The sequence below is a fragment of the Esox lucius genome, chromosome 19 (assembly GCF_011004845.1).
Source record: "Esox lucius isolate fEsoLuc1 chromosome 19, fEsoLuc1.pri, whole genome shotgun sequence".
Classification (NCBI taxonomy): domain Eukaryota; kingdom Metazoa; phylum Chordata; class Actinopteri; order Esociformes; family Esocidae; genus Esox; species Esox lucius.
The window spans coordinates 46,813,867-46,833,329 of record NC_047587.1 but is presented as its reverse complement, the minus strand read 5'-3'; the positions used below and the strand labels follow the sequence as shown (position 1 = coordinate 46,833,329).

Below are 19,463 nucleotides of genomic sequence, written 5' to 3'. Positions count from 1 at the left end.
ATGTGTGTGTGTCATTCTGTAGGTATTTTTATTTTTGCTTTAATACAAGGCTCAACTGCAAAAAAGTCATAAAGTTAGGTCTGGAATTATTTAGACACTTTAATTCAAGGGGTTGAACAAAAATATCGTATGAAACTTTTAGGAACTGCAAACATTTTCATACACATTCGCCTTATTTCAGGGGCTCAAATGTAATTGGACAAATTAACACAATCATAAATAACATTTTCATTTTTAATACTTTGCAAAGAATCCTTTGCAGGCAATGGCTGCTTGAAGTCTGGAATGCATGGACAACACCAAACGCTGGGTTTCTTCCTTTGTGATGCTTTGCCAGGCCTTTACTGCACCTGTCTTCAGTTGTTGTTTGTTCATGGGTTTTTCTGCCTTAAGTTTTGTCTTCAGCAAGTGAAATGCATGCTTGATCAGGTTAAGATCAGGTGATTGACTCAGCCATTGCAGCATGTTCCACTTCTTTGCCTTAAAAAACTCCTGGGTTGTCAATCACCTGATTTTGGGTCATTGTCATTGTTTTGGGTCATTGTCATTGTCCATCTGTAAAGTGTAGTGCCGTCCAATCAACTTTGCAGAATTTGGCTGAATTTGAGCAGGCAATATATCTCAATCAATCAAATGTATATGTAACGCCCTTTTTACATCAGCAGTTTTCACAAAGGGACATGTGGGACATTTAGAGAGTGCATTCCTTAGGCTTACAAGGATTTAAAGTGGAGAACGAGAACTGACCCTTCTCCCCCCGGCACATTAATATAGCAGCATAACACCTATACACTTCTGAATTAATCAGGCTGCTTCTGTCTTCTGTCACATCAATAAACACTAGTGACCCTGTTCCATTGGAAGCCATTTATGGCCATGCCATCACATTGCCTCCACCATGTTTTACAGAAAATGTGGTAGGCTTCGGATAATGTGGCAGCAGTTCTAAGCCTTCTCCATACTATTTCTTCCATATCATTCTGGTACAGGTTGTTCTTAATTTCATCTATCCAAAGAATGCTGTTCCAGAACTGGGCTGGCTTTTTTAGATGTTGTTTGGCAAAGTCTAATCTGGCCATTCTATTCTTATTATAATTCCTTATGAATGGTTTTCTTTTTGTGGTGAACCCTCTGTATTTGCTCTTGTGACTTGGATAATTTTAAGCCTAACTCCTGCAGAGTGTTCTTCACTTGGCTGGATGTTGTGAAGGGTTTTTTCTTTACCATGGAAAGGATCCTACAATCATCCACCACTATTATCAACTCCAGAACGTTTACCTGCCTAATTGATGAATTAATAATGAAGAAATAGCCCACACCTATCCATGAAACAGCTTTTGAGTCAATTGTTCAATTACTTTTGGTTCCTTGGAAAAGTGGGGGCTACAAATAAAGGAGCTGTAATTCCTAAACCCTTCCTCCAATTTGGATGTTAATATGCTCAAATTAAAGCTGAGACTGCCCTTTCAGCCCATATTCATTATTTGGAGATGCTTCAAATTACAGCCTGTTACTTGCTGGATGGTTCCCATGTAACTACGTAGGAACAAGAATGTAAGTATCTGGTAAGAATGGGTAGTAAGAATGGGAACAATTACGTGTAGTTATATAAATGAAGAACGATACTACTCCAAAACTACTTAGCAAACAGACAGGTGATAAAAATTTTGAAAGTATATTATACATACATACATCTTCTTCCGCTTCATCCGGGGCCGGGTCGCGGGGGCAGCAGTCTAAGCAGAGATGCCCAGACTTCCCTCTCCCCAGACACTTCCTCCAGCTCTTCCGGGGGGACACCGAGGCGTTCCCAGGCCAGCCGGGAGACATAGTCCCTCCAGCGTGTCCTAGGTCTTCCCCGGGGTCTCCTCCCGGTGGGACGGGACCGGAACACCTTCCCAGGAAGGCGTTCCGGAGGCATCCAAAACAGATGCCCAAGCCACCTCAGCTGACCCCTCTCGATGTGGAGGAGCAGCGGCTCTACTCTGAGCTCCTCCCGGGTGACCGAGCTTCTCACCCTATCTCTAAGGGAACGCCCAGCCACCCTGCGGAGAAAGCTCATTTCGGCCACCTGTATCCGGGATCTTGTCCTTTCGGTCATGACCCAAAGCTCATGACCATAGGTGAGAGTAGGAACGTAGATTGACCGGTAAATCGAGAGCTTCGCCTTGCGGCTCAGCTCTTTCTTCACCACGACAGACCGATACATCGACCGCATTACTGCAGAAGCTGCACCGATCCGTCTGTCAATCTCCCGTTCCATCCTTCCCTCACTCGTGAACAAGACCCCTAGATACTTAAACTCCTCCACTTGAGGCAGGCACTCTCCACCAACCTGAAGTGGCCAAGCCACACTTTTCCGACTGAGGACCATGGCCTCGGATTTGGAGGTACTGATTCTCATCCCCACCGCTTCACACAGCCGAAAGTATATCATTTTCATTCTTATTTGTGCACATTAATTTAATGGTGAATATTAATAATTTTATTGCAAGTTCGCTTGCAGATTTAAGAGATAACAGAAAGATGATGCGCATTTGTCCGCTTTGTGCAACTTTTTATCATGCTAACACATGCTTTGGGCAATTGGTTCTTGCCAAACCAAAAGCTGCGTTGGCAACAGTCATAAATGTATGAACTGAGTATCAATGTCTTTTAAGAAATCAAGCCACAGAAAGCACTTATCTGTTGGGTGTCCTACATCTGCCACTTTTTCTCCCCAAAAATAGGTGCCTACATGAAAGTTTTTTTCTCCAATTTGCATGATCGAAAATGCTCCAGTGTACTATTATTTCGTTGCATTGAAAGCAAAAAGCTGACAAATGAAACAGATAGCCTGGTGGTGTTTTCAAATGTACATACAAATCAGATCCATTTGCTTATTGTGGAAAAGACATTACAACTAGTCTATTTGGTAATACTACATGATAAAAAGAAAATACATTTGTGGAAAACTATCGTTAGTTAACTGTTAATACTCTGTAACGTACCTTCACGCCATCCTCGTGTTGTAGCATACTCTTTCCTATACTTTGTGTACTTTACCCTTACTTACCATGGAAGTCCATCATCTTAACCCTTTGGCGCGTACGATCACACCGGTGTGATCAATCTAGAGTGGTCCCTGAAGCGTACGATCACACCAGTGTGATTAGAACGTCATGTTTAGAACGCACAATTAGCATACCTAGCTACAAGTAACGTAACAATGGCTGGTAAAACCGCACTATTATTTACTCACATTTAGCTCAAACAGTGTTTATAACTTTATTTCCTGATTGTAATTGTTTCAAGACCATACTATGATATTAACCAGGTATAAAGCATTCAAATCGGGACAAGAAGTGTTACTTACATACCATCAGACAGCCAACACTAATATACAAAAACAAATTATATTAGCGACTACTACCGATCAAAACCATTGCAAAAACTTTCTAGAAGTTACGTTCCCCGTTGTATGCATTTTATATAGTTTATTAATTTTCACTGCACTGAATTACTGGTCAAGATTTGTTAGCTAGCGGGCAGCTGACGTTTGCTAGCGGTTAGCTGACGTTTTCTAGCTAGCTACAGTTATAAATCAACCAACTTTTGCAGCTCTTAGAATTCAAGTCAACGAGAGAAGCTTGCAATGCAATGCATGTAGTGTTCCTTACCTAGCAAGGTGACTGTTCAAATGCTGGCGTGAGTTCAAATGCTGGAGAGTACTGAAGTCACGTGCAAAAAAACTCACGCTGGGGGGTCGGTAAGGAATACTTGAAACTCACGCGTAAAAAGGTTAAACTAGTTCTTATATGGTACCAACACAACAAGGTACAGTGTGAGTACTTGAAAAGAGGGCTGTAATTTGAAGCGATGTCTGTTCCCACATAGTTACAACATAGTTACAAGGAAAGAGGGCTGTAATTTGAAGCGGTGTCTGCTGTTGAAGTATAACACTTCCCCGAGTTGGTTTGTTGGAAAGGAGAATAAAACACAGGGAGTCAGGGCAATTACCGTAGTTATATGTCCATTTATTACAGAAGCTTCTGGAGACACGTGTCGCCGCACAATGTCTAAGGATCAACATTCCAAACATCATTTTTATACTTCTACTACGCCCAAAAGATAGAGGCGTTAACTTACAAAGTGTGTGCCATTGGCCCAATCCCAGTTTTATTCCTTATAGGATAACTGCAAGTATCCCCTTGCCCCCCTTTCTGGTTTCTGTCTTGTCTGTCCGACTATGTGTGTGTGTCTCTGACCTGTGACCTGTTTCTCACAAAACAGACATACTAAATCTTTCTATCCCCGGCAACCGCTTGAACAGGTTTTCCTATTCTCCTACTTGCTCCTTCAGTTTCAGCTCATATTACAAACAATTAATATTTTGTTTCATTGGTTACAACAGCTTATAACAGTTCACTAACTTATATAATCAATACATCTACATTGGTTACAACAGCTTATAACAGTTCACTAACTTATACAATCACTACATCTACACTGCTCCCACATAAATACACTGAAGTTGCAAGGAAAGAGGGCTGTAATTTCAAACAGTGTCTGTTCCCACATAGTTTCAGTGTAGTTACAAGAAAAAAGGGCTGTAATTTGAAGCGGTGTCTGTTCCCACATAGATATACAGTAGTTACATCTACCAAGCAAGTACGTTTGGGGCAGTAAAATGAAGCAGAGTCTGATTCATAGTCGTTAAAACACATAACACCTCAAACTAATTAGTTAATCACAATTTAAAAATTGACAGTATGATAAAATTTTAAAAACCTGTCAGAGAAATAATCAAAACCAAATCTAGATATCTGCACCATTTGCAGATATGATGACATTTAAAAGAGGGGCGGAGCTGTTAACTGATCACCACCTGGTGGTGAGTTGGATCCGATGACGGGGGAGGAAGCTGGACCGACTCAGCAGGCCCAAGCGTACTGTAAGGGTCTGCTGGGAACGTCTGGCCAAGTCTCCTGTCAGAGAGATCTTTAACTCCCACCTCCGGCAAAGCTTCGACTGGATCCCGAGGGAGGCTGGAGATATTGAGTCCAAGTGGACCATGTTCTCCACCGCCATTGTCGAAGTGGCCGCTCGGAGCTGTGGCTGTAAGGTCTCCGGTGCCTGTCGAGGCGGCAATCCCCGAACCCGGTGGTGGACACCGGAAGTAAGGGATGCTGTCAAGCTGAAGAAGGAGTCCTATCAGGCCTGGTTGGCTTGTGGGACTCCTGAGGCAGCTGACGGGTTCCTGAGGCAGCTGACGGGTTGTGGAGGCAAAAACTGGGAGGAGTTCGGTGAGTCCATGGAGAAGGACTATCGGCTGGCCTCAAAGTGATTCTGGCAAACCATCCGGCGCCTCAGGAGAGGGAAACAGTGCCCTACCAACGCTGTTTACAGTAGAGGTGGGCAGCTGTTGACCTCAACTGGGGATGTCGTCGGGCGGTGGAAGGAGTACTTCGAGGATCTCCTCAATCCCGCCGTCACGTCTTCCATTGAGGAAGCAGAGGATGAGGGCTCAGAGGTGGACTCGTCCATCACCCGGGCTGAAGTCACAGAGGTGGTCAAGAAACTCCTCGGTGGCAAGGCACCGGGGGTGGATGAGATCCGCCCTGAGTACCTCAATTCCCTGGATGTTGTGGGGCTGTCTTGGCTGACACGCCTGTGCAACATCGCGTGGCAGTCAGGGACAGTGCCTCTGGGATGGCAGACCGGGGTGGTGGTCCCTCTTTTTAAGAAGGGGGACCGGAGGGTGTGTTCCAACTATAGGGGGATCACACTTCTCAGCTTCCCTGGGAAAGTCTATGCCAGGGTTCTGGAGAGGAGAATATGGCCGATAGTAGAACCTCGGATTCAGGAGGAACAGTTTGGTTTTCGTCCAGGCCGTGGAACACTGGACCAGCTCTATACCCTCTACAGGGTGATGGAGGGTTCATGGGAGTTTGCCCAACCAATCCACATGTGTTTTGTGGATTTGGAGAAGGCATTCGACTGTGTCCCTCGTGGCATCCTGTGGAGGGTGCTTCAGGAATATGGGGTCCTGGGTCCTTTGCTGTCAGGTCCCTGTACGACCGAAGCAGGAGCTTGGTCCGCATTGCTGGCAGTAAGTCAGACTTGTTCCCTGTGCATGTTGGACTCCAGCAGGGCTGCCCTTTGTCGCCGGTTCTGTTCGTAATTTTTATGGACAGAATTTCTAGGCGCAGCCAGGGGCCGGAGGGTGTCAGGTTTGGGGACCACACAATTTCATCTCTGCTCTTTGCGGATGATGTTGTCGTGTTGGCCCCTTCAAGCCAGGACCTTCAGCATGCACTTGGACGGTTTGCAGCCGAGTGTGAAGAGGTGGGAATGAGAATCAGTACCTCCAAATCCGAGGCCATGGTCCTCAGTCGGAAAAGGGTGGCTTGCCCACTTCAGGTTGGTGGAGAGTGCCTGCCTCAAGTGGAGGAATTTAAGTATCTAGGGGTCTTGTTCACGAGTGAGGGAAGGATGGAACGGGAGATTGACAGACGGATCGGTGCAGCTTCTGTAGTAATGCGGTCGATGTATCGGCCTGTCGTGGTGAAGAAAGAGCTGAGCCGCAAGGCGAAGCTCTCGATTTACCGGTCAATCTACGTTCCTACTCTCACCTATGGTCATGAGCTTTGGGTCATGACCGAAAGGACAAGATCCCGGATACAGGCGGCCGAAATGAGCTTTCTCCGCAGGGTGGCTGGGCGATCCCTTAGAGATAGGGTGAGAAGCTCGGTCACCCGGGAGGAGCTCAGAGTAGAGCCGCTGCTCCTCCACATCGAGAGGGGTCAGCTGAGGTGGCTTGGGCATCTGTTTCGGATGCCTCCGGAACGCCTCTCCCGGCTGGCCTGGGAACGCCTCAGTGTCCCCCCGGAAGAGCTGGAGGAAGTGTCTGGGGAGAGGGAAGTCTGGGCATCCCTGTTAAAAAACACATATACTGTGTATATATAGTTCAGAAAATTTAGACCACTGCAAAATAATCAGTTTCTCTGGTTTTACTATTCGTAGGTATGTGTTTGAATAAAATAAACAATTTTGTTTCATTCTATAAACTACTGACCACATTACTATCAAATTCCAAATAAAAATATTGTCATTTATTGAGTATTTATTTGTAGGAAATAACAACTGGTCAAAATAACCAAAACAATATGCATTGTTTTCAGACCTCAAATAATGCAAAGTAGACAAATTCATATTAATTTTTCAACAGCAAAATACTAATGTTTTAACTTTAGAAATCAATATTTGGTGGAATAACCCTGATTTATTATCAAAGATTTCATGCGTCTTGACATGCTCTCCACCAGTCTGTCACATTGCTGTTGGGTGACTTTATTCCACTCCTGTCACAAATATTAAAGTAGATTGGCTTTGTTTGATGGCTTGTGACCATCCATCTTCCTCTTGATCAAATTCCAGAGGTTTTCAATGGGGTTCAGGTCAGGATATTGGGCTGGCCATGACAGGGTCTTGAGCTGGTTGTCCTCCATCCACACCTTGATTGACCTGGCTGTGTGGCATGGAGCATTGTCCTGCTGGAAAAAACAATTCTCAGAGCAGAGGGAAGCAGGTGTTCTTCCAGGATGACCTTGTACTTGGCTTGATTCATGCGTCATTTACACAGACAAATCTGCCTGATTCCAGTCTTGCTGAAGCATTCCCAGAACATCACCGATCCTCCACCAAATTTCACAGTGGGTGCGAAACACTGTGGCTTGTAGGCCTCTCCAGGTCTTCGTCTAACCATTAGATGACCAGGTGTTGGGCAAAGCTGAAAATGTATCTTGTCAGTGAAGATGAGCTTACTCCATTCCTCTACAGTCCAATCCTTATGGTCTTTTGAAAACTTCAGCCTGGCTCTTCTTTGCTTTCATTGATGAAGAGCTTTTTTTTAGCTTTTCATGACTTCTGCCCCAAGGAGCCTATTTCAAACCGTCCTCGCCATGCCATGCTTTTTGTAGGTCACTTGATGTCATCCTACGGGTGTTGGGTGACATTCAAATGATTTGAAGATCATCTCGGTCAGTGGACAGTCGATTTTGCCCTCTGCCAGTATTTAGCTTTGTTGTCCCCAATGTCTGTTGCTTGACCTTGTTCTAATGAACCACAATATTAGAAATTTTCAGGATGGAAGCAACCTGACGTTCACTGTGTCCCTCTGCCAGTAAAGCCAGAATTGAACCCTTCTTTTCCTCACTCAAAACTTTTCTTTTCAACTCTTTCGTCATGCTGAAAAGATATTTTTTATTCAAATTACCTTTGAGGTACTACTTGCCCTGTGTTTGCCATCCAGCTGGTCCTATTGCAAGAGGATAGTGATGATCACAGCAGTATTTTTAAACTTTTCCTTTTTAAATTAGATTTGGTTCAGGTAATCACCTAATCAGTAACTCATTAAGTAAAATGAGGTGTGCCTGTAATGGAATTTAACAGACACTGTAATGGAATGACTGCCACACATGTAGAGAAAAATTAGGGATGGTCTCTTAATTTTTTCCAGAGCTGTATATATGTATTTTTTAATTGGAAGCAATTTGGAGTTCATCTTCCTGTCCCAAATGTTATTTGCAAGTCCGGTGTGCTGTCCATGTATACTATTTGAAATTCTGTGGAAACACACTGCCTCTATCAAGCCCGGTAAAGAGGAGGACTCCCAAAGTCTTCCCCCTCAGAAGTGATCTCGACCTGTATAGAAAATGTAAGTAAAAAGTGTTGCTTTGTATACAATTACTGGACTTGACACTGACCATAACATATTCAGTAACAAAAACAGTGAGCATTAGATTTTTTATAATTAAACTTTCTCTGCTCTAATTTTATTGAAATTGTAACGAGGACGCGCATGGAGGACGCGCATCACCCCTCCCAACGTGGTGTTCGGCGCGCGTCATCGCCGGCCTTCTAGCCACGCCGCTCCTCCTCCCACGGCACTGTCCTGTCTTGTTATTGCACACACCTGGTGTCCATTCCCTCATTAGATCGCTTATATAAGTTCCTGTGTTTCTGGCTGTCTTTGTGTGGTATTGTTCTATGTTTGGTGTTTGTATTGCGTAGCAGTTGCACGCTTGTTTGTTTTACGCGTGCCTATATTCCAAATAGAAAGAAGAGTAACTACCTCCCTGCGTTTGGCTCCCTTATTTCACGCACCTTGACACACCTTTGACAGAATACCACACCTGAGCATGGAGTCAGCGGGGAGCGACCTTATCCATCAGCATGGGAGCATGATCGCGTCCCTGGGGGAGGCCGTGACAGAGATGGTCCAAGCTATGCGGCGGTTGGAGGCGAGGCTGCCATCTGAGCAGCAACCCCCGACACACAACCCAGCTGGAGTGCCCCTGCCATCGTCTCCACCGTCGCCGAGGAGGACCATGCAACTGAGCCTTCCCCAGGGATTCGGCGGGGATGCTGCCCAGTGCTCTGGGTTTTTGCTCCAGTTGGAGCTCTACTTCGCCTCCATCAGCCCTCACCCGGGGGATAGGGAGAAGGTCTCGGCCCTTGTCTCCTGCCTGAGGGGCAAGGCGTTGGACTGGGCCAACTCCGTTTGGTCCACTAACGGGCCGGAGTTGGCCCATTACGGGGCGTTTGTCGGCCTCTTCCGGGCCGTGTTCGATCATCCGCCCGACGGCAGGGAGGTCGGCGAGCGTCTCGTGCACCTCAGGCAGGGGACAAGGAGCGTACAGGCCTTCGCCCTGGAGTACAGGACCCTGGCGGCGGGGTCGGGCTGGAACGAGAGGGCACTTACTGATCATTTCCGGTGCCACTTACAGCCTGACGTCCGTAGGGAGCTGGCATGCCGAGACGCCATGTTGACATTCGACTAGCTCGTCGACATGGCGATCCGGCTGGACAATCTGCTAGCCACCCGCGGACGCACCGGGAATGATCAGCCCCCTCCGGTACCCCCCGTCGCCAGACCTGAACCCATGGAAGTGGGAGGTGCCGCACCTAGGGAGACGGTGCGGTCTAGGGAGTGTTCCTTTTGTGGGAGGAAGGGACACTCTGCCTCCCACTGTTTCCAGCGTGAAAGGGTCGAGCGGAGGAAGCCTGACACCCCTACACCGAGTCAGGTGAGTAGACCACACACACTGTCAGGGCTCTCTGCGAAGCACATGACACTTTTGGTGGCCTTCCCTGATTTTCCTACTAACTCCCAGTGTAAGGCGCTCGTAGACTCAGGCGCAGCTGGGAATTTTATGGACAGCGGTTACGCACAGAGACTGCGCATTCCGCTGGTGCCATTGTCTCAACCTAGGTCCATTACGGGCTTAGACAGCAAACCACTAGGCACTGGTCTCGTTGAGCACGTCACGGTGCCCATCACGATGATCGTACAGCACACCCATACTGAACAAATTGAATTCCACGTTATCCACTCACCTGCTTTCCCTGTGGTGCTGGGTCTTCCCTGGTTGTCGGGACACAACCCGACTATTTCCTGGTCGCAGAGAGTATTGACAGGGTGGTCTCAGGGGTGTCAGGAGAGGTGTCTAGGTGTTTCCGTAGGTGCGACCTCGGTGGAAAGTCCAGACAGTGTCTCCGCAGTGCGCATTCCCCCGGAATATGCCGATTTAGCGCTGGTTTTTTCTAAGGCCATGGCAAGTCGTTTGCCACCACATCGGCCCGGGGATTGTGCTATAAATCTCAAGGGGGACGCTGTGCCTCCTTATTGTCATGTGTATCCCCTGTCGCAGGCTGAGACGGCAGCGATGGAGACCTACGTGGCCGAGTCCCTGCGGCAGGGGCAGATCCGCCGTTCCACCTCGCCCGCCTCCTCGAGTTTCTTTTTCGTGAAGAAGAAGGATGGGGGTTTGCGTCCATGCATTGACTACAGGGCGCTGAATAAACTGACGGTCCGTTATTCATATCCCATCCCCCTTATTTCCCAGTACATCGAGTCAATGCATGGGGCGCGCTTCTTCACGAAACTGGACCTCAGGAGCGCGTATAGCTTGGTGAGAATCCGAGAGGGAGACGAGTGGTTGACGGCCTTCAGCACCACCACGGGGCACTACGAATACCTGGTGATGCCGTATGGGTTGATGAATGCCCCGGCAGTGTTTCAGTCCTTTGTGAACGATGTGTTTAGGGACATGCTGGGGCGCGGAGTTGTGGTTTACATCGACGACATCCTCGTGTATTCCGCTACGCGTGCTGAGCATGTGTCTCTCGTTCGCAGGGTGCTGAGGCGACTGTTGGAGCATGGCCTGTACGCTAAAGCAGAGAAGTGCACATTCTTCCAGCGAGCCGTCTCCTTCCTCGGGTTTCGAATTACCGCCGATGGGGTGGAAATGGAAGTTGATCGCGTGTCAGCCGTGCGTAATTGGCCCGTTCCTACCACGGTTAAGGCGGTACAGCGGTTCATTGGGTTTGCCAATTTCTACCGGAGGTTTATACGGGGCTTCGGCAAGGTAGCAGCTCCTATCACTTCCTTATTGAAGGGTGGGCCGAGCCAGATCACCTGGACGGCCGAGGCAGACGAGGCATTTCGCACCCTTAAGAGAATGTTCACCTCTGCCCCGGTTTTGGCTCACCCCGACCCGTCACTGCCGTTCATAGTGGAGGTGGATGCATCTGAGGTAGGGATAGGTGCTGTGTTATCCCAACTATCAGGTACCCCTCCTAAGCGTCGCCCCTGCGCTTTTTACTCGCGGAAGCTCAGCGAGGCAGAACGTAACTATGGCGTCGGTGATAGGGAGCTGTTGGCTGTGTTTAGCGCCTTGACTGTTTGGAGACATTGGCTCGAAGGAGCGAAACACCCGTTTGTAGTCTGGACTGACCACCGAAACCTGGAGTATATCCGGGCGGCGAGGAGACTGAACCCTCGTCAGGCCAGGTGGGCGTTGTTTTTTGCCCGGTTTGATTTCACGCTGTCATACGTGCCGGGTACGAAAAACGCCAAGGCAGACGCACTGTCTCGGTTGTGCGACGCGGGTGTGAGGCGGGTAGATGATACACCGATTCTGCCCGCCTCGTGCATTGTGGCGCCGGTTGTGTGGGACGTGGACGCGGACATTCAGCGAGCGTTACGCAGCGATCCTGGGCCACCTCAGTGTCCTGCGGATCGTCAGTACGTCCCGCTGGATGTTCGTGACCGTCTCATCTACTGGGCCCACACGTCCCCTTCCACGGGTCACCCGGGCATAGACCGTACTGTGCGCTGCCTTACCGATAAGTACTGGTGGCCTGGTCTGGCTAAGGATGTGAGAGTGTACGTGTCCTCCTGTTCGGTGTGCGCTCAGTGCAAGGCACCTAGACACCTTCCGGCAGGTAAGTTACATCCTTTGCCCGTTCCACAACGACCATGGTCTCACCTGTCCATTGATTTTCTGACCGATCTTCCCCCCTCACTAGGCAACACCACGATCCTGGTTGTTGTGGACCGGTTTTCAAAGGCCTGCCGGTTCCTTCCTCTTCCCGGTCTCCCGACGGCCCTGCAGACCGCGGAGGCTCTTTTCGCCCATGTCTTCCGGCACTACGGGGTGCCGGAGGACATTGTTTCTGACCGGGGCCCTCAGTTCACGTCTCGGGTCTGGAAGGCCTTTATGGGCCGATAGGGGGTCTCGGTCAGCCTCACCTCCGGGTTCCACCCCGAAGCTAATGGGCAGGTGGAGCGTGTGAACCAAGACCTGGGGAGGTTCCTGCGGTCCTATTGCCAGGACCGGCCGGGGGAGTGGGCGGAGTTCCTGCCCTGGGCAGAGTATGCCCAGAATTCGCTCCGCCACTCCTCCACTTCCTTGACCCCTTTCCAGTGCGTCCTAGGGTACCAGCCGGTCTTGGCACCCTGGCAGAGCCAGCCCGAGACCGGGGCTCCGGCGGTGGACGACTGGTTCCGGCGCGCCGAGGACACCTGGTCAGTAGCTCATCAGCACATCCGGCGCGCCGGGGCTCGCCAGAAGTCCGCTGCCGACCGCCGGCGTAGCGACGCCCCGGTCTACACAGTGGGCGACCGGGTCTGGCTCTCGACCCGGAACCTCCCTCTCCGCCTGCCCTGCCGGAAGCTGGGCCCGCGGTTTGTGGGGCCGTTCAAAGTCCTGAGGAGAGTGAACGAGGTAACCTATAAGTTACAACTACCCCCTGATTACAGGATTAATGCCTCGTTCCATGTGTCTCTCCTCAGGCCGGTGGTGGCTGGTCCCCTCCAGCAGTCTGAGGTGCGGGAGGTCCCTCCGCCCCCTCTGGACATTGAGGGGGGCCCGGCGTATTCGGTCCGTTCCATCCTCGACTCGAGGCGCCGGGGGGGGGGCCTGCAGTACCTGGTGGAATGGGAGGGGTACGGCCCGGAGGAGCGTTGCTGGGTGCCGGCGGTGGATGTTCTTGATCCGGAGCTCCTCGCTGACTTCCATCGTCGGCGCCCTGATCGTCCTGCACGGCGTCCTCCGGGTCGGCCCCGGGGCCGGCGGGGGCGCGCTGCCGGAGCCGCGCGTCGAGGGGGGGGTACTGTAACGAGGACGCGCATGGAGGACGCGCATCACCCCTCCCAACGTGGTGTTCGGCGCGCGTCATCGCCGGCCTTCTAGCCACGCCGCTCCTCCTCCCACGGCACTGTCCTGTCTTGTTATTGCACACACCTGGTGTCCATTCCCTCATTAGATCGCTTATATAAGTTCCTGTGTTTCTGGCTGTCTTTGTGTGGTATTGTTCTATGTTTGGTGTTTGTATTGCGTAGCAGTTGCACGCTTGTTTGTTTTACGCGTGCCTATATTCCAAATAGAAAGAAGAGTAACTACCTCCCTGCGTTTGGCTCCCTTATTTCACGCACCTTGACACACCTTTGACAGAAATCATATTTTACATCCCATTATGATGTCACCAGTGTGTACAAATAATGTTTTAAAGAGCACTTTTTATATCTTGTTGAATACATAAAGCATGGAGGTGGAAAGCATGGAGATGGAAACATCATTCTTTGAGGATGCTTTTCTGCAAAGGGGACAAATTTTCCTACAGCCTATTTGTAGAAATAAAACTGATAGATCCAATGATATTTAGCCTTTTAAAATGTTGTTTAGAATGTAAACAATATGTACACAATTTCAAAGAATGATTTTCAATAGCCTACAAGAAAATATAAAAAAGTAATTTGTTGATTGTATTGATGAACAAGAAATAAAGCAAGATAATTGTTGTTGCCCTCCCTGGAGGCAAACTCAGGTCTCCACCGTGAGAGGCTTTGTCTTTAACCACTACACCACAGAGCAATACATATGCTGGGTGTCAGTATAGCCTCTTGACATTATAAAATGTTGTCACGCACGAACACAGTTTGAATATTTAGCTAGACACCATTAACCCGGTTTCCACTGTACAGGGCAGATGGCAGACGTGTATGGCGTCATGTGGGTGAGCAGTTTGCTGATGTCAGCGTTGCGGATCGAGTGGCCCATGGTGGCGGTGAGGTTATGGACATCAAACACAGTTGCATTTTATTGATGGCATTTTGAATGCACAGAGATACCGTGACGAGATCCTGAGGCCCATTTTTGTGCCATTCATCCACGACCATCACCTCAGGTTGCAGCATGATAATGCACTGCCCCATGTTGCAAGGATCTGTACACAATTCCTGGAATCTGAAAACATCCTAGTTCTTGCATGGCCAGCATACTCACCGGACATGTCACCCACTGAGCATGTTTTGGATGCTCTGCATCGACGTATACGACAGCATGTTCCAGGTCCTGCCAATATCCAGCAACTTTGGGCCTTTTGTGTACATAGAGAAAGTCTTAGATCTTTGAGTTCAGCTCATGATAAATGGGGGCAAATACAAGTGTTGTGTTTATAATTTCGTTCAGTTTAACTTTTTCATCAAGTGAAAAGACAAGAGAATTGTGGAATCTACCAGAAATAATTAATAAATGTTGTTGCTCTCAATAGATTGGAACTTACAATGAGGGGAAATAATTATTTGATCCCCTGCTGATTTTGTATGTTTGCCCACTGTCAAAGAAATGATCAGTCTATAATTTTAATGGTAGGTTAATATGAACAGTGAGAGACAGAATAACAACAAAGAAATCCAGAAAAACACTCAATGTTATGAATTGATTTGGATTTTAATGAGTGAAGTAAGTATTTCATCCCCCCTCAATCAGAAAGATTTCTGGCTCCCAGGTGTCTTTTATACAGGTAACGAGCTGAGATTAAGAACACACTTCTTAAAGGGAGTGCTCCTAATCTCAGTTTGTTACCTGTATAAAAGACACCTGTCCACAGAATCAATCAATCAATCAGATTCCAAACTCTCCACCATGGCCAAGACCAAAGAGCTGTCCAAGAATGTCAGGGACAAGATTGTAGACCTACACAAGTCTGGAATGGGCTACAAGACCATCGCCAAGCAGCTGGGGTGAGAAGGTAACAACAGTTGGTGCAATTATTCGCAAATGGAAGAAACACAAAAGAACTGTCAATTTCCCTCGGTCTGGGGCTCCATGCAAGATCTCACCTCGTGGAGTGGCAATCATCATGAGAACGGTGAGGAATCAGCCCAGAACTACAAGGGAGGATCTTGTCATTGATCTCAAGGCAGCTGGGACAATAGTCACCAAGAAAACAATTGGTAACACACTACGCCGTGAAGGACTGAAATCCTGCAGCGCCCGCAAGGTCCCCCTGCTCAAGAAAGCACATGTACAGGCCCATCTGTAGTTTGCCAATGAACATCTGAGAGATTCAGAGGAGAACTTGTGAAAGTGTTGTGGTCAGATGAGACCAAAATAAATATCTTCGGCATCAACTCAACTCACCATGTTTGGAGGGGGAGGAATTCTGCCTATGACCCCAACACCATCCCCACCATCAAACATGGAGGTGGAAACATTATGCTTTGGGGACAGGACAACTTCACCGCATCAAAGGGACGATGGAAGGGGCCATGTAACGTCAAATCTTGGGAGAGAATCTCCTACTCTCAGCCATGGGTTGTGGATGGGTTGTGGATGGGTATTCCAGCATGACCATGACCCAAAACACACGGCCAAGGCAACAATGGAGTGGCTCCATTGAAGAAGCACATTAAGATCCTGGAGTGGCCTAGCCAGTCTCCAGACCTTAGTCCCATAGAAAATCTGTGGGGGGAGCTGAAGGTTCGAGTTGCCAAAAGTCAGCCTTGAAACCATAATGACTTGGAGAAGATCTGCAAAGAGGAGTGGGACCTAATCCCACCTGAGATGTGTGCAAACCTGGTGGCCAACTACAAGAAACTTCTGACCTCTGTGACTGCCAACAAGCGTTTTGCCACAAAGTACTAAGTCATGTTTTGCAGAGGGGTCGAATACATATTTCACTCATTAAAATGCAAATAAATGTTTGACATTTTTGACTTGAGTTTTTCTGGATTTTGTTGTTGTTATTCTGTCTCTCACTGTTCAAATACACCTATCATTAAAATTATAGACTAATGATTTCTTTGTCAGTGGGCAAACGTACAAATTCAGCAGGGGGTCAAATATTTTTTTCCCTAACTGTAGGTCTTCCACATGAGAGGAACATGTCTTTAACCAGTAGACCACGGCATTACACGTTTCAGAAGTCACTAGACTCCATTGAGCATTGTGTTAAACTGACTAATGTTTTTTATTAAGTTTACCTCCACCCCAAATTGCATCAATGAACTTTATGGCTTTTGCCACTGGCCGTTTTAACAGCTTATTAGCCATTCATGAATGACATTGATACAATAACTATCAATATAGGGGATGATAACTGACTTTTTCATCAAGTGAAAAGACGAGAGAATCGTTTAGTTAGTGAAGTTTTTGTCTATCCTGAACAAATCCTAATACATAATTCGAAAATCCACCAGAAATAGTCGCAATATAACAGTAAACAGTTTTATTTTAGGCTTCCTATAACGTAGCTACTGAAGGTTGCAGCCAGCGAAGTGTTTGTTTATCCTAAAAAAAGCCTAATATTCACCAGAAATGTTATATTTTAGGCTTCCGATAACATAGCGACAGAAGTTTGTAGCCTGCAAAGTTTTTGTCTGTCATGAACAGATTTTAAGGCGTAATGTGTTTTGAATGTGGTGGGAGTCAAACGCAGGACCTGTTATTCTGTAGTCCATGTCTCTAACCACTATGCTATTTAACAAGGGTAGTAAGTCAGTCAGTAAGTCAGTCGGTTGGTAGGGACATTCGCTCTTCTAGGCCTGCTACACTTACGCGTTCCGGCAAAAACAATAACGCGTAATAAATTTTCTGAATTAATAATTGGTGATCGTTGGTATATCGTTTCCTCAATAATTATTTAGCGTAATATATTTGTTGAATCTTAAACTTCAGTAAAATATGCAGAGAAAATTCAAAGAGAGATTATAGGATGTGTATGCGATTATGTTTCTCTCTCTCCAGACTCTCCAAATAAAAACAGGAACGTGTATTCTGTTGCTGAATTGATTATTGGTGGTCTTTGGTATTTTGTTTTGTGAATAATTATTTAGCTGAATACTTTTGTAGTATCTTAATCTTCAATAAAATAAGCAGAGAAAATTAAAAGAGATTAAAAGATGTGTATGTGATTTTGTTTCTCTTTCCTAAGATAAACAGTAAGCTGCAATATCTTTGTTGAATTGGTAGTTGTCATTTGGTAAAGAATGTCTGGTATTTAGTTACTTAAAAAATTTATTTGACTTACATTTTAGATTTACATTTGATGAATTAGCCTACACAAGAAGCTGAATCTCCTATTGAAAAAACGTAAAGTGTGATACATACTGTTAGGTCCGTAAATAATTTATATTTCTCATATTCCTCTTCTTGCAGCTTCATTCTGGGTCCACTGTTTGCACATCCAAGAGCCTGCCACCATTGTCCCCTCCAGATGACGCTCAGAGGTCCACAATGGCCCCTGTCACTCCCTTATTCCCAACCCAGGGAATTGCAGAACCCACAAGTGGGAGGGACATGCAAAAGAGCCATTCTGACAAGCACCTCTGCACTATTTCTTCAGGTATCCACCTGGAAAAATGTCATCACAGTCTTTATTGAATAATATTCATTATCCAAGGTGGTTGAAATAGCCTAGTGAAATTAACAAAATATTTTCTTCTTCTAGACATGTGTCTAAACTATAATATGTACGGAAATTCTGATATCAGGCCACCTTTTACCTATGCAACTCTAATAAGACAGGTAAGAAGTATCTTGTTAGCTTACGTTCACATGAATATTCAGTGGATTTCAAAATGCTACAGCTTTTGTACATGTAAAGGCTGAAATCATGACAAATCATCAAACCTATAATCAAGAATGCATAATATTTCAACCTGGATTCATTGGAATATGTAAACTATTATACGTAAATATATATGGCATCTGATTTCTTGTGATATGTTACATTACGTTAGGTTACATTACAATGCGCTACCAGGATGTACAGTTTGGTCTGGAAATAATTGGACACTGACCAGTTTTGTAATTTTGGCTGTTTACCAAAATATATTCAAGTTACAATTAAATAATGAATATGGGCTTAAAGTGCAACCTCTTATCTTTAATCTGAGGGTATTAACATCCCCTTTGATATTTCTTCATTAGTTAAGCAGGTAAACGTTCTGGAATTTATTCCAGGTGTGGCATTCGCAGTTGGAAGCTGTTGCTGTGAACCCACAACATGCAGACAAGGGATTTCTCAATTCAAGTAAAACAGGCCATCCTCAGGCTGCAAATAAAATCTATCGAAGAGATAGCAGGAACATTAGGAGTGGCCAAATCAACAGTTTGGTACATGCTAAGAAAAATAACTGGTGAGCTCTGCAACACAAAAAGGCCTGGGCGTCCACAGAAGACAACAGTGGTAGATGATTGAAGGATCCTTTCCATGTTAAAGAAAACCCCTTCACAACATCCAGCCAAGTGAAAAACACTCCAGGAAGTAGGCATATCATTATCTAAGTCTACCTTCAAACAGAAGACTTCACGAGGCATTTGTCATCCAGGAACTGCCTAGACACTCTGGCCACATGAGGCCGGGCATTGTCCTACACCAGGAGGAACCAAGGGCCCACTGCCCCAGGTCTGAGGATAGTTCTGAGGATTTCATCCCGGTACCTAACAGCAGTCAGGGTACTGTTGGCTAGCATGTGGAGGTGTGTGCAATCCTCCAAGAATATGTTCTTGGAGGATTGTTCTATATCCTCCCCAGACCATCACTGACCCACCGCTAAACTGGTCAAGCTGGATGATGTTGCTGGCATCATAACATTTACCACAGCATCCCCATGCACTTTCTGTCACTGTGCACCGTGTGAACCTGCTCTCATTTGTAAAGAGAACAGGGTGCCTATTCTGATTATCTCTGGAGAATGCCAGTTGAGCTGCACAGTGCTATGCTGTGAGCACAGGTCCCACTAGAGGACATTGGGCCCCCTGCCACCCTCATGGACTCTGTTTCTGACAGTTTGGTAAGAAACATGCACACCAGTAGCCCGCTGGAGGTCATTTTGTAGGGCACTGGCA

The 19,463-nt window shown here is 46.9% G+C and overlaps 1 protein-coding gene across 1 annotated transcript in view; it reads left to right on the top strand.

The window, feature by feature from the left end:
• The window catches only part of LOC109615455 (forkhead box protein P1-like), a 114,052-nt gene that overhangs the window by 76,161 nt on the left and 18,428 nt on the right, over nucleotides 1-19,463 (top strand). The window contains exons 5-6 of the mRNA XM_034288326.1: nucleotides 17,827-17,955; nucleotides 18,061-18,137. Coding sequence (XP_034144217.1) covers nucleotides 17,827-17,955; nucleotides 18,061-18,137 — 206 coding nt within the window. The remainder of the gene's footprint in view (nucleotides 1-17,826; nucleotides 17,956-18,060; nucleotides 18,138-19,463) is intronic.